Source organism: Bufo bufo, chromosome 2 (genome assembly GCF_905171765.1).
Source record: "Bufo bufo chromosome 2, aBufBuf1.1, whole genome shotgun sequence".
In the NCBI taxonomy this organism is placed as follows: Eukaryota; Metazoa; Chordata; class Amphibia; order Anura; family Bufonidae; genus Bufo; species Bufo bufo.
The window spans coordinates 648109507-648124205 of record NC_053390.1 but is presented as its reverse complement, the minus strand read 5'-3'; the positions used below and the strand labels follow the sequence as shown (position 1 = coordinate 648124205).

Here is a 14699-nt window from a genome sequence, read left to right as displayed (position 1 = left end):
CGCTGGTCTTTGTTGCTGTCCTGCAGAGATGATGTTCCGACCACCGCATGTGACTGTTGCAGCCAATCACTGCCTGGAGTAGTCATGTGTGGGTGGTCACAATGTCATCACTGCAAGACAACAACAGAGACTGAGGAGAGCACTGGAACAGAGATGCTGCAACGGTGGGGTATTTTCCAGAGTAGTATTTATTTTGTTGTATTATCGCAATCCTTTTATCCGCAGACATTTTTAAGTGTCCCACACAAACCCCTATAATTTTATAAAGCAGATCGTGGATTTTCCACAGTATAATTTCCGATGCCGAAAACCTGCAGCATTTGTGACAGCAGCAAAAGGGCTTAGATTTAAAAATCTCTGCAACTGAATCCACATGCTTTGCAAATTTTAATTTGCATGGTCTTAATTTATGTTGCGGTTTTCCCCAAACCAAGCCAAACAGGACACAAAAAAAGTTCACTTCCAGTCTGTTACACCTGCACATGTTCAAATATTTAACTGGGTTGTCTTTATCAGTAGCTGTATAAAGTTTTCTTCAGTGCTGCTAAATTAGAAAGCGTTATGTTAAGGTGTTTCAGATCATCTTACCATTATTATCTAGTTCAAGACAGAGGTTGTAAACTGCAAGGGGCCTCTTGCTACGCTGCCTCCGTGACTGTCTAGGTGGGGCACGAGGAGAAATGGATGTCGGCTCATTCACAGACTCATCAGGAGGGCTGGAAAAAATCTAAAACCAAGCATACAAAATATACTTTAACATTTGAACATCAATGTACAAATGTACAATGTAAAAATGCTTATTCATTTCTGTATAATACTATAAACATACATACAATGTTACTGGCTACACCAATAAATATTATGTACCTGGAAATACTTTTTAAAGAGAACCAGTCACCTCTTCTGAAATGTCTCCTTTAGAAAACATTTGTGCTTGCCATAAAATAAAAAGTTCTGGAGCATTCCTTTTTTTATTTCTCCTGGAAACCTATGAGTGACAACTGGGTGGTACCATGTCCCTTGCCTTTATAGCCTGGCACTGTCGCACCTATGCTTTATTCACACAAAACCAGGACTGGAGCCTATACAGAGATAAGGTATAAGGGAAAGATCTGCTCCTGTTCTGTGTTTAACACTGCACAGATCAAGGTAGGCTTGAATGGTATACGATACATCGCGGTGTCTTGCATCTGTGGATAGTAGCAAAGGGGGTTGTTGTGAGGTTAGCTGACAAGTACACTATAAACTGAGACAGAAATGGTGAGAGGTGTATTTACAGATTTAATTATTTTCTATATAGCACAACATATTTGTTTTATCCACTTAAATAGCGCTGACCAAGAGTCAGTATCCGATTTAAATTCCTTGCCTAATCCTCTGACTGGATGCGGAGCCAGAAACCGGGTTAGTTCAATGTCCAATTTCTCCGGTTGGCCAACCAGCCAGGACTTAGATGATAGGCTTGACAGCCTTCCAGGATTGGTTGTATGACTGGTGTATGTGCCACTCATTATCTCCCCCACTACCACCGCACGGAGCAGAGTGGCAGCTGCTGGGTGCAGAGAGGGGAACTGCTGGATTGAGGCCATTTAAGTCCATGGCAATACTACAGCATTTTCCTACATTAGTATATGGCCCTCTTTTAGCCTCTATTGGGTGAATGAAGCCCCATTTTGTATAGATCTGCTGTATATGCTGGAGAAGTTTTTGTAGTGTGGGTAGTCTTAAATCTACCCACCAAATCACTGACTGTGTGATATTTTTCTACACAATTGTACACAATCATCCAGACAAATTGCTTGACACCATTTTATATCACCAAGGATTATGTAGGGTCTCTTTGAAAATGCCCATATGGAGGACAAATGACATGTCAGAAATATAAAGCCTTGTAATAACATGCAAGATTCCACTTGTTCTTTCCACCTACATACTTCCTGGCTCTACAAATTTGATATCTAGCACCTAACAAAATGTTTTTCCTTTCTTAATTGATCACATAAGGCTCACACAGGTTTACATAGGGTGTGTTTTGTTAGATTTTGTTGCACTTTTAAGACACTGTAAAAACCACAAGTGGTTTTACCGCTATGTTACCAGCTGACAAGTTTTCAACAGATGAAAGCACTGTTAACATCTGCACAGAAAATTGTGTCTTGTAAAAGCAGTAAAAATGTTTTTTTTTTTTCTTCTAAAGACTCAAATATGCAACAAACACTCTAGATAATTCTAGGCTGTTGTGGTTGGTCTGTTATGTCCTCTCCTCATTAGGCTCTGCTGTGCTGGAGTGGATTGATTTCTCTTACATGCTTGATAGCTGTATTTGTATGTATACTATAATTACCACACTCCTTACTAATTCAACTTGATCCCCAACCCTTTCTAACATCTTTTTCTTCTTTTTTGTCTTCTTTAATCTTTCTAAACCTTCTAGTCTTGTAAAACTAATTTTCCTTTTTGTATAGAGCACAGATGTAGCAAAAATTACAATAAAATTAATGGGGTTATGCCATCTGGACATTTATGGCATATCAATAGGATATACCATAAATGTCTGATATGTGTGGATCCCACCCACCTAGTTTTGGCTTGCAATAACTCATGGAAATAACTGAAGTGTGTACAAGGCCTAAGATGGAAATTGTATTTTTACAAGACTACAATAGACACATCATTGGATCCAGTTGGAATGCACCACTGTATCCAAAGAGAATTAAGTCATGTACCCTTATTTCTGATTCTATATGGACAGGGAGTGTTTCACAAGATTGGTGCTTAGCAAATATGGTGCCAATTTTCAAAAATGGGTCAAAAACTGAGCCTGGAAACTAGAGGCCACTAAGATCTGTTGTGGGTAAACTGTTTGAAGGATTTCTAAGAGATGCAATCTTGGAGTATTCCCAATGAAAATAAGTGTATAACACCATATCAGCATGGCTTCATGAGGGATTGGTCCTATCAAACTAATGTATTCAGTTTCTACGAGGAGGTAAGTTCTAGACTGGACCAGGGTGAGTCGTAGGAAGTCATATATCTTGACATCTACAAAGAAACAGAGGGTGGTTATTAACCGTACATACTCTGACTAGATCACTAGTGGGGTGCAACAGGGGTCTCTTCAATGAATTGAATAATGATCATGTAGAGGGGATGCACAGTAAAATATACATTTTTGTAGACTACACTAAACTATGTAAAGTAATTAACACTGAAGAGGACAGGATACTGCTACAGATGGATCTGGATAGATTGGAGGCTTGGGCAGAGAAGTGGCAGATGAGGCTCAACACTGACAAATGAAATGGTTATGCACATGGGAAGAAATAATACATATCACGAGTACATACTAAACTATAAAACACTGGGTAACACCAACATGGAAAAGGACTTACGAATTCTAGTGGACAGCAAACTGTAGAAACCAATGTCAGGCAGCAGCTGCCAAGGCCAATAAGATTATGGGGTATATAAAAAGGGGCAAAGAGGCACGTGATGCAAACATAGTTCTGTCACTTTACAAATTATTAGTCAGACCGCACATGAAGTATTGCATACAATTTTGGGACCAGTGCACAAGTAATACATAGCAGAGATTCAGGGGGTTGATTGGAGGGGAACTAAAGTAATAACTGGAATGAGTGAACTACAGTACTCAGTAAGATTATCAAAATTAGGGTTATTTCGTTTAGAAAAGAAAGGGAGATCTAATAACTATGCATACATAAGGGGTCAGTACAGAGATCTCCCCCAAGGACTGTGACAAGGTGACATCTTCTATGTGTAGAGGAAAGAAGGTTTGTCCATCAACTTAGAAGGGAGTTCTTTACTGTAAGAGAAGTGAGACTATGGAACTCTGTCACAGGAAGGGGTGATGGTGAACTCATGGAAAGAGTTCAATAGGGTTTGGATGCATTTCTAGAGTGTAATAATATTACAGGTTAAAATTACTAGAATTCTGGAGAGGTTGTTGATCTACTGAGTTATTCAAATTGCCTGACTGGAGATGGGAAGGAAAATTGAGGAAAATTGGCTTTTACCTCACTGGGTTTTTTGCCTTCCTCTGGCTCAATCTTGCAGGATAATAAGCTAAACTGGATGGACATATGTTTTTTTTCTAGAATTAAAATCTATGTTAATATGCAATGTGTAAACTATATTTCTTTTCTGCTAGTTAAAAGCAGATAGTGACATTGGCCATCAATGACCTGAAAGAGAGATTCATACAACGAGGATATCCCCAGGCAGTTCTAAAACAAAAATACTAGCACTCCATAAATTACAACCAGAACAATCTGTTACAGCCAAAGGCCAAGAGAATGGACAATGACTCAATAGGGTCATCAGGAAATGTGAGGAGGCGTGCAGACTAGGAATGAAACGGTTACTCGATTGAATCGAGTAAGGCTACTTGCACACTGGCGTTTTGGCTTTCCATTTGTGAGATCCGTTCTGGGCTCTCACAAGCGGTCCAAAACGGATCAGTTTTACCCTAAAGCATTCTGAAAGGAAAAAGGATCCACTCAGAATGCATCAGTTTGCCTTCGATCGGTCTCCATTCCGCTTTGGAGGCAGACACCAAAACGCTGCTTGCGTGAGCCAAACGGATCCGTTCTGACACACAATGTAAGTCAATGGGGACGGATCCGTTTTCTATGACACAATCTGACAATAGAAAACGGATCCGTCTCCCATTGACTTTCAATGGTGTTCAAGACGGATCCGTCTTGGCTATGCTAAAGATAATACAAACGGATCCGTTCTGAACAGATGCAGACGGTTGCATTATCTGAACGGATCCGTCTGTGCAGATCCATGACGGATCCGCACCCCAGCTCTGCTACATCTATACACGACAGCTGCCCAAACACACCCAGCTCTGCTACATCTATACACATGACAGCTGCCGAAACACCCCCAGCTCTGCTACATCTATACACATGACAGCTGCCCCAGCACACTGAGCTCTGCTATATCTCTATATATGACAGCTGCCCCAGCAAACCCAGCTCTGCTACATCTATACACATGAAGGCTGCCCAAACACTCCCAGCTCTGCTACATCTATACACATGACAGCTGCCCCAGCACACTCAGCTCTGCTATATCTCTATATATCTATCTACTGTATAGCAATACTTAGAGATATATAGATGTAGCAGAGCTGGGTGTGCTGGGGCAGCTGTCATATATAGAGATATAGTAGAGCTGAGTGTGCTGGTGCAGCTGTCATGTGTATTAGATGTAGAAGAGCTGGGTGTGCTGGGGCAGCTTTCATATATAGAGATATAGTAGAGCTGAGTGTGCTGGTGCAGCTTTCATGTGTATTTGATGTAGCAGAGCTGGGTGTGCTGGGGGCAGCTATCATATATAGAGATATAGGAGAGCTGAGTGTGCTGGGACAGCTGTCATATAGAGATATAGTAGTGCTGGGTGTGTTAGGGCAGCTGTCATGTGTATAGATGTACACTTAGCCAGCTATAACAGTAGAAGTCTCATATTTTTTCAGTCAGTAGCAATTCAGCTTTTATGGCTGTGTGGGTAAATACTTTGCCTCTGATACAGAAGGTTGTAGGTTTGAATCCCAGCAGAAACTTTTCTGAAATACAGGCTAAATTAGAATACACAAGCACTAACTCCATATATGGACATACAGGGCGGGACACAGGAAGAGGCTGCATCGCATCGCTGATATGGAGGTAAGTATAAGTGTTTTTTTATTTTTTATTTATACCCTACTGTTACTGCCATGGGAGGAGCGGGAGGCACTTGATACTGGCACATGGGGGGAGGGGGGTTGGCACCTGATACTGGCACATGGGGGGGTGGGGGTTGGCACTATGATACTGGCACATGGGGAGGCACCTGATACTGGCACATGTGGGGGGGAGGGGGGTTGGCCCCTGATACTGGCACATGGGGGGGGTTGGCACTATGATACTGGCACTTGGGGGGAAGGAGAGAGGCACTTGATACTGGCACTTTTAAGGGGGGGGAGATGGCACTGATACTGGGACATGGGGGGGTAGGAGAGAGGCACTTGATACTGGCACTTTTTTGGGGGGGGGGGGGGGGAGATGGCACTATGATACTGGGACATGGGGGCGGAGGAGAGAGGCACTTGATACTGGCACATGGGGGAAGCATCTATGGGGATACTTACTGGCACATTATTGGGGGGCATTATGGGGGACACTAGGCCGGCAGCCTATCAGAGGCCGGACACTGAGGGCATCTACCGGGGCACTATATATGGGGCATTTTATACTGGTACATTATGGGGGGCACTAGCAGGAAGGGGGGAGAGGAGCACTATGGGGGAATTTACTGGGGGCACTATATAGGGGTATTTTATACTGGGACATTATGGGGGCACTATGGGGACATTAGCTCAACTGGGGGCATTACAAGGGGGTATTTTTTGCACTGTCACATTAAAAGGAGAATTATTTCTACTGGGGGGGATCATTATGGTGGGCTTTATTACTCCCCCATGGTATGACCCCCTAGTAGCAGCACCAGCCTCTCCCTGCTCTGCTATTCCTCTGCCCCTTCCCCAAATCCTTATTATGAAATCTTTCTCATTAGGATAAAGCACAACATCAGCTCCGCCGAGCCCCCGGCCAAAGTGTGGAAGTGGTGTCCGAGATCCCCAAGGGCCAAGCCAAGTAATTGTAAGTTTTCATGTGAAATATGTTTATGTTATACACATATAGCCTACACTGTGCCCCACAATATACAGTATACCGCTACACTGTGTAGTCTGTTCTATAAGCACCATTGTTTTGTGGCAGCGGACAGAAAATAATCTGAAAGTACCCCTCCCGAGACCAGGCTCTGACTGCTAGAGGGGGGGGGGGGGGTCTGCTGAGCTAACGGATGCCCCATATGGCAGTAGCGCCACCATAGCCCCCATATATGGCTAAAAAATTATTGCTTCGGGGGGAAAGGAGGGGGTGACCCCATTTTCTACCACACCGGGTGACACCAGCCCTAGCAACGCCACTGGTACGCTGCCTGCCTCTGTGCCACATTCTGCCTCGGACCTCAAGTTCCTCAACTTGCAAAGGCGGCCGCGTCACAGAGGAGACACCCAGTCCATCACCACCACCATCACTAGTCTAGACACTCAGTAACGGTTCGGTTACTCACCTGAGTCACGGTCACCTCTAGACTATCTGTAAGTAAGTCCCTTGTCGCTGGTGTGCACTGCAGGCTCGCTTTTCTAAAGGAAGTGGAACTGTCTGAATGGCTGTACAGTACAGTCAGAGTGGCATGTGAGTGTGTGACACATGATGTGGCAATAATAATGTGTCTGCTGGCCTGCTGCCTGGACCAGTATCTGTACACGTATGTATGGCATAATTAATGGAATGACACATCACACATGACATGACATGAGTGACACAGGTCTTTACCAGGCAGCCTGGTAACTCATGTCATGTTATGTGTGATGTGGCATTCCATTAATTATGCCATACATACATGTGCAGATACTGGTCCTGTACTCCTATGAGGCTGCAAGGCAGGGGTGTGGTGTGGACCCACTCCTGAGACTGCATGTGCTTACAGTCCCTAAATAAATAATACTGCAGTGATTAGCAACCATATGACAGGCGTTTATCACCGATCCTCAGGACGACCGTCGCTTGGAAGAGCTTAAAGTGTTAGTGCCATTTAATTATTTTTTTTGCTAAAGTGTAGGGCAAGTGATAAGTAACATTTTTAGAATATAGTTTATTTAGCCAAAACGTTTAATTTTAGTAGAAAACTGTGGCTGAAATGGCCCTTAGCAGCGCTCTCTGAAATGAGCGTTGCTAAGGTCCACCCGTCTTCTATTTGAAAAGGGGAGACGGGCTGTGCAGGAGCTGTGCTTCTGCCTCCTGTGCCCCCGCGGTGGCCACAGGCATCTTAAAATCTAATGCTCGGGTACACTAACTAACCTGCCTTCCCTGCGATAATCACTCATGAAGACAGAGGGACCTTAGCATTTCAGGGGGCCCAAGGAAATTCTTGCCCAGGGTCCAATCAATATTAAAGACGGCCCTGGGGACCTGTATAGCGTGTAATTCTTTCAGGAAAGGAAGACAGGTTACCAGTTCTTTATTGAGTTGCTTCTACCCAATTAGATATTTTATAAATTGTAAAACAGTAGGAGAAATATGCGTGGCCATGTGTATTTGCTCACGACAATATATTGTCAAAACTAAAAGGGAGCTTAGGAGGTGGACTGGTGATCATCTGGGGGATATTAGAAGAAGAGATGACCCCAATATTGAGTCATGTATGCGATAAACATGGAGGGGAATTCCAGGAGATCAAATTTCAAGAAATTGAGCATTTTCAAATTGCCTACAGTTGGGGATTAACAACATGCTGCTTCGGAAAGAGGCACAATGGACAAACTGTCAAGCCAGGTCTTAATGATTTCATATCCTACTCTAGTTTTATTTAGGGATATAATCATCTACCTGAGGAGCCCTACTACTCCTATGGCTCCTGTACTGAAATTATTCTCACACTTTGCGAGATGTGATTGACGACGTGTACTTATCTATATGATCAGATGTGCAGATCAATTTATGTTTTGAATACATACAAAAGGAGGACCATGATGTCCTCCAGTCTAGAGATGAGCGAAGTTTTGAAAAATTTGGTCCGGACGATTCGCCAAACTTCTTCAAGAAATTAGATTCTTTCCGAATTAAATTGTCATCAATCACGATATATCTGGTATACCCAGGCCCCTCTGCCTAATCATATTTATCCCACTTGGTGGCCCAATCTCAGTGTAAAAGCTTGGAACTTAAATTGCAGAGAGAGTGTACAGGGAGAGTGTATTATGTTCTAGTGCACCCATATTCATAGTTAATCCGTTCTGTAGGTACTGTGCCATCAATATTACAGGCAGTTGTAATTTATCACCGTCTACACCAAGATTCATAGCCAATTGCTTCTGTTAGTTGTCGAATTACTGTGCATCAATATTACGGGTTAAAAAAAAAGCATCAGATAAAATTTATTGCCGTGCACTTAACTGTGCAGTGCACTAAGATTCAAGTTGACAGCAGCGGCAGTAATAGTATGCACCAAGATTCATAGATAACTGCATCTGTTAAAAATTAAAGCATGCAGCATCCTTCAGTAAAGCAAAAAAATGTGCGCGCCGCTACAGGAGCTGTGTCCAAATGGCTCCTTTATGGAACAAAATAAAGAAATGGAGGTAGCGCCAATAAAGTAGTGGAGAATTGTTTTTACAGGTCAATGTTTGTGTCAGGTCTAATTTATCGCTGTGCACTTAACCATGCATTGCCCCAAGATTCAAGTAGTGGCCCCATGACAGACTGGGGACTGTGGTAGCAGCAGCAGTGGCGGTAACCGTGACAAAAGTGGGCCCATGACAGAGCGGGGACAGTGGAAGAAGCAGCAGTAATAGTGACAATAGTGGCCCTATGACAGAGTGGAGACAGTGGCAGCAACAGTGCCACTAACCGTGACAATAGTGGCTCCATGACAGAGTGGGGATATGGAAGCAGCAGTAGTGACTCCCTGACAAAGTGGGGACGGTAGTGGCAGCAGCAGTAGTAGCCCCATTACAGAGTGGGAAGGTGACAGTAGTGGCCCCATAAGAGATAGGAAGGGGGAGCAGCAGCAGTGGCAGTAATTTTGTGTTAACATCACTGTTTATTTTTCTGTTCTTCTTATCCATCAAAACGGGAAACCAATAAAAAATAAAAAAAATCCTGTATTTTGAGCATCCATAAAGCCTCTTTCAGACGGTTAGGGCTGTATTACACTGGCCGAAATTTCCGCGGATAATCGCTAATGAGACTTTGCATGAATGCTCCTTAGCAATCACCTTGCAGTGTAAATCAGTACTTGCCGGCGGCAGATTGTGCTGTCTAATAACGATATGCCGCCGGCAAAGCACTAGACAATATGGTGATGAGCGATGGCATAGCTATCGCTCCTCCACAGGCTGCGGAGGAAATCGCTGCATGTACATATAATAGGGCAAGAAGCTCCTTTGTAGGAATGGCAGTAGAGGCAGCAGGTGGGCAGCATCAGGAGGGTGGCAGCAGCATTGGCCTCAAGTAATGGCCCATTTTGCAGAATAATCTGGTGTGCCAGCACACTACAGTATGATCATTAGTGGCAGAATGATCTATTCTGTTGCATCAGGCACCGGTGTCTGGAACATTAGTCTCTCAACATTTTGGGATTAAAGGAGAGTTCTCTTGGGGTAACTATGCCCCCCGCAACACCCAGTACTGGCCGGGCAGGAAAGCATGCCCATGGCAAAATTGGCCAGGGTTCTTGGATCATGGGTGACCAGATGCAATCTAAGTATGCCACCACCTGCCGGTTGAGGTTCTGCTGAATGGCCAACTGTAGGCAGCTGAAGAAAACTGCTCATCATAGACTCTAGGGATCGACAGATATTGATTTTTTAGGGTCGATACCGATAATCTGTGAACTTTCAGGCCGATAGCCAATAATTTATACCGATAGTCAGTGAATTTTCATTTAAAAAAATAATAATTTGTGCACACAGCAGCAAGGGAGCTGACTATGGCATCCAGGGCTTCAATAGCATCCTGGGCTGCCATGGTAACCAATTGGAGCCCCAGGCTTAAACTGCTGGGGCTCTGATCGGAACTTCCACTGAGGAGGAGGGGAGAAGGGACCCAGTGGCCACTGCCACCAATGATTAAAAATAGGGAGCTTGGGTGGGTGGGGGGGGGGGGGGCACTGCGCCACCATGGCTTTAATACTGGGGTTGGGGGGGCACACTGCACCACCAATGATTCACACTGGGGTTGGGGGGGGGCCGCACTGTGCAACCAATGATTAATACAGGGGTTGGGGAGGGGGGGGCGCACTACGCCACCAATGTCTTTGACCCCTTAAGGACACAGCCTTTTTTCACCTTAGTGTAATATAGCAGGCTACTTTTTTAAAATCTGTAACAAAACAGATGGGCACCATAGGGTAATTCTGTGAGTGTATAGTAATATACGGAGAAAGATGGTAAGGCTCACCTTGTGTGGTTGTGCAAATGTAGGCACAACACTATTGCAGGTATTTTCAAACAAGCCTGGACGTCTGGATATGGCGGTCTGCAGCCACGGGACCACAAGAGATCTTCAAAAGGAGAAGCCTGGAGCCCCCAAGAAGATGATGATGCAAAAGAACAAACCACGTCCCACGGCGCAAATTACCGTCAGCCAGTCACCAGGATCAAGAAGGAATCTTTTATTGCAGCGATACAACGCGTTTCGGGGAATCACTCCCCTTCATCAGGTACAAAAAAAGCTGCACCTTTTTTTGTACCTGATGAAGGGGAGTGATTCCCCGAAACGCGTTGTATCGCTGCAATAAAAGATTCCTTCTTGATCCTGGTGACTGGCTGACGGTAATTTGCGCCGTGGGACGTGGTTTGTTCTTTTTTCACCTTAGGACCAGACCATTTTTTGCAAATCTGACCAGTGTCACTTTAAGTGCTAATAACTTTAAAACGCTTTGACTTATCCAGGCCATTCTGAGACTGTTTTCTCGTCACATATTGTACTTCATGACACTGGTAAAATGAAGTCAAAAAAAATATTTTTTTTGCACAAAAAAATACCTAATTTAACAAAAATTTGGAAAAATTTGCAAATTTCATAGTTTCAGTTTCTCTACTTCTGTAATACATAGAAATACCCCCAAAAATTGTGATGACTTTACATTCCCCATATGTCTACTTCATGTTTGAATTATTTTGGGAATGATATTTTATTTTTTCGGGATGTTATAAAAGTCTTAGAAGTTTAGAAGCAAATCTCAATTTTTAGGGACCAGTTTAGGTCTCAAGTCACTTTGCGAGGCTTACATAATAGAAACCACCCAAAAATGACCCCATCTAAGAAACTACACCCCTCAAGGTATTCAAAACTAATTTTGCATACGTCGTTAACCCTTTAGGTGTTGCACAAGAGTTATTGGCAAATGGCGATGAAATTTGAGAATTTCATTTTTTTGCCTAATTTTCCATTTTAACCAATTTTTTCCACTAACAAAGCAAGGGTTAACAGCCAAACAAGACTGTATCTTTATTACCCTAACTCTGCTGTTTACAGAAACACCAGATATGTGGCCGTAAACTACTGTACGGCCACACAGCGGGGCGTAGAGTGAAAGGTGCGCCGTATGGTTTTTGGAGGGCTGATTTTGCTGGACAGTTTTTTTGACACCATGTCCCATTTGAAGCCCCCCTGATGCACCCCTAGATTATAAACTCCATAAAAGTGACCCCATCTAAGAAACTACACCCCTCAAGGTATTCAAAACTGATTTTACAAACTTTGTTAACCCTTTAGGTGTTGCACAAGATTTAATGGAAAATAGAGATACAATTTCAAAATTTCACTTTTTTGGCAGATTTTCCATTTTAATATTTTTTTTCCAGTTACAAAGCAAAGGTTAACAGCCAAACAAAACTCATTATTTATGGCCCTGATTCTGTAGTTTACAGAAACACCCCATAAAAGGTCGTAAACCGCTGTACGGGCACACGGCAGGGCGCAGAAGGAAAGGAATGCCATACGGTTTTTGGAAGGCAGGTTTTGCTGGACTGTTTTTTTTTTACACCACGTCCCATTTGAAGCCCCCCTGATGCACCCCTAGAGTAGAAACTCCAAAAAAGTGACCCCATTTTAGAAACTACGGGATAGGTTGGCAGTTTTGTTGGTACTAGTTTAGGGTACATATGATTTTTGGTTGCTCTATATTACACTTTTTGGGTGGCAAGGTAACAAGAAATAGCTTTTTTGGCACCGTTTTTTTTTTGTTATTTACAACATTCATCTGACAGGTTAGATCATGTGGTAATTTTATAGAGCAGGTTGTCACGGACGCGGCGATACCTAATATGTATACAATTTTTTTTATTTATGTAAGTTTTACACAATGATTTCATTTTTAAAACAAAAAAAATGTTTTAGTATTTCCATAGTTTAAGAGCCATAGTTTTTTCAGTTTTTGGGCGATTATCTTAAGTAGGGTCTCATTTTTTGCGGGATGAGATGACGGTTTGATTGGCATCTATTTTGGGGTGCATATTACTTTTTGATTGCTTGCTATTACACTTTTTGTGACTTAAGATGACAAAAAATGGCTTTTTTTACACCGTTTTTATTTTTATTTTTTTACGGTGGTCACCTGTGGGGTTAGATCATGTGATATTTATATAGAGCCGGTCGATACGGACGCGGCGATACCTAATATGTATACTTTTTTTTATTTATGTAAGTTTTACACAATGATTTCATTTTTTAAACAAAAAAAATCATGTTTTAGTGTTTCCATAGTCTAAGAGCCATAGTTTTTTCAGTTTTTGGGCGATTATCTTGGGTAGGGTATGATTTTTGCGGGATGAGATGACGGTTTGATTGTTACAATTTTGGCGTACATGTGACTTTTTTGATCACTTTTATTACCTTTTTTGGGAAGTAAGGTGGGCAAAATTTCTATTTCATCATAGTTTTTTATTTTTATGGCGTTCACCGTTCGGGTAAAGTAACATGACCGTTTTATAGATCAGGTCGTTACGGACGCGGCGATACCAAACATGTGTAAGGAATTTTATTTTTTTCATTTTTAATCAGTGATAAATGTGTTTTTTGATTTTTACTTTATTTTCACTTTTATTCACTTTTTTTTTTTACCCAGACCCACTTGGTTCTTGAAGATCCAGTGGGTCTGATGTCTGTATAATACAGTACAGTACAATATATATTGTACTGTATTTTACACTTTGAACAGATCTATGCCTTTTAGCACAGATCTGTTCAGCACCATGGACAGCAGGATACCTGAGACGGCGTCCTGTTGCCATGGGAACCTTCCCCGTCTGCTCAGTACTGGCCAGAACTGCGCAGACGGGGAAGGGTAAGGAGGGGATCTGTCGGGGGGCTCTCTCCCTCTCCATCGGGGGGCTGCAAAGGCACAGCAGCCCCCCGATGAGGGAGGGAGCTCCCTGAGCTGTTAACCTTTTCCATACAACGGTCCGTACGGACCGCTGTATGGAAAGGGTTAAACGGCTGACATCGCAGCATAGATGTCAGCCGTTTATACCAGGGTGCCAGCAATGTGCTGGCACCCTGGTATACCCACTAGACGCCAACGATTAATTAAGGGGAGGCGGGCGGGGGATCGCGATCCCGCCTGCCGAACCGCCTGCCGAACCGCCTGCCTCCCGCACCGCCCGCAACCCTCCCCCTGCACCTAAAATCACTCAGGGGTGCAGGGGGGGGGGGGGATACAGATATCTTTTAGAACTACTAAAGTTTCTGATCCCCGCGGTCAGGGACCGCGGGGATCAGAAAATGCAGAAATCGCAGCAAACCGCAGGTCTGATTTGACCTGCGGTTTGCCGCGATCGCAGACATGGGGGGGTCACGGGACCCCCCCGCGCATTTAGCCTAGGTGCCTGCGGGCGGCAGTGATCGGAACAACACAGGGCGTACATGTACGCCCTGTGTCCTTAAGTACCAGGGCACAAGGGCGTACCTGTACGCCCTATGTCCTTAAGAGGTTAATACTGGGAATTGGGGGGGGGGGGGGGCGCACTGCGCCACCAATGAAGATATGAAGATACCTCTATCATGAATTCATATACAGGAGGCGGGTGCTGGCTGCAGAATCATATAGCCGGCTCC

At 43.6% G+C, this 14699-nt stretch overlaps 1 protein-coding gene across 2 annotated transcripts in view; it reads right to left on the bottom strand.

The window, feature by feature from the left end:
- The window catches only part of ARHGAP10 (Rho GTPase activating protein 10), a 351925-nt gene that overhangs the window by 139867 nt on the left and 197359 nt on the right, over positions 1-14699 (bottom strand). For both annotated transcript variants that reach the window (XM_040418526.1, XM_040418527.1), the window contains exon 19: positions 589-727. In XM_040418526.1, the coding sequence (XP_040274460.1) occupies positions 589-727 (139 nt within the window). The remainder of the gene's footprint in view (positions 1-588; positions 728-14699) is intronic.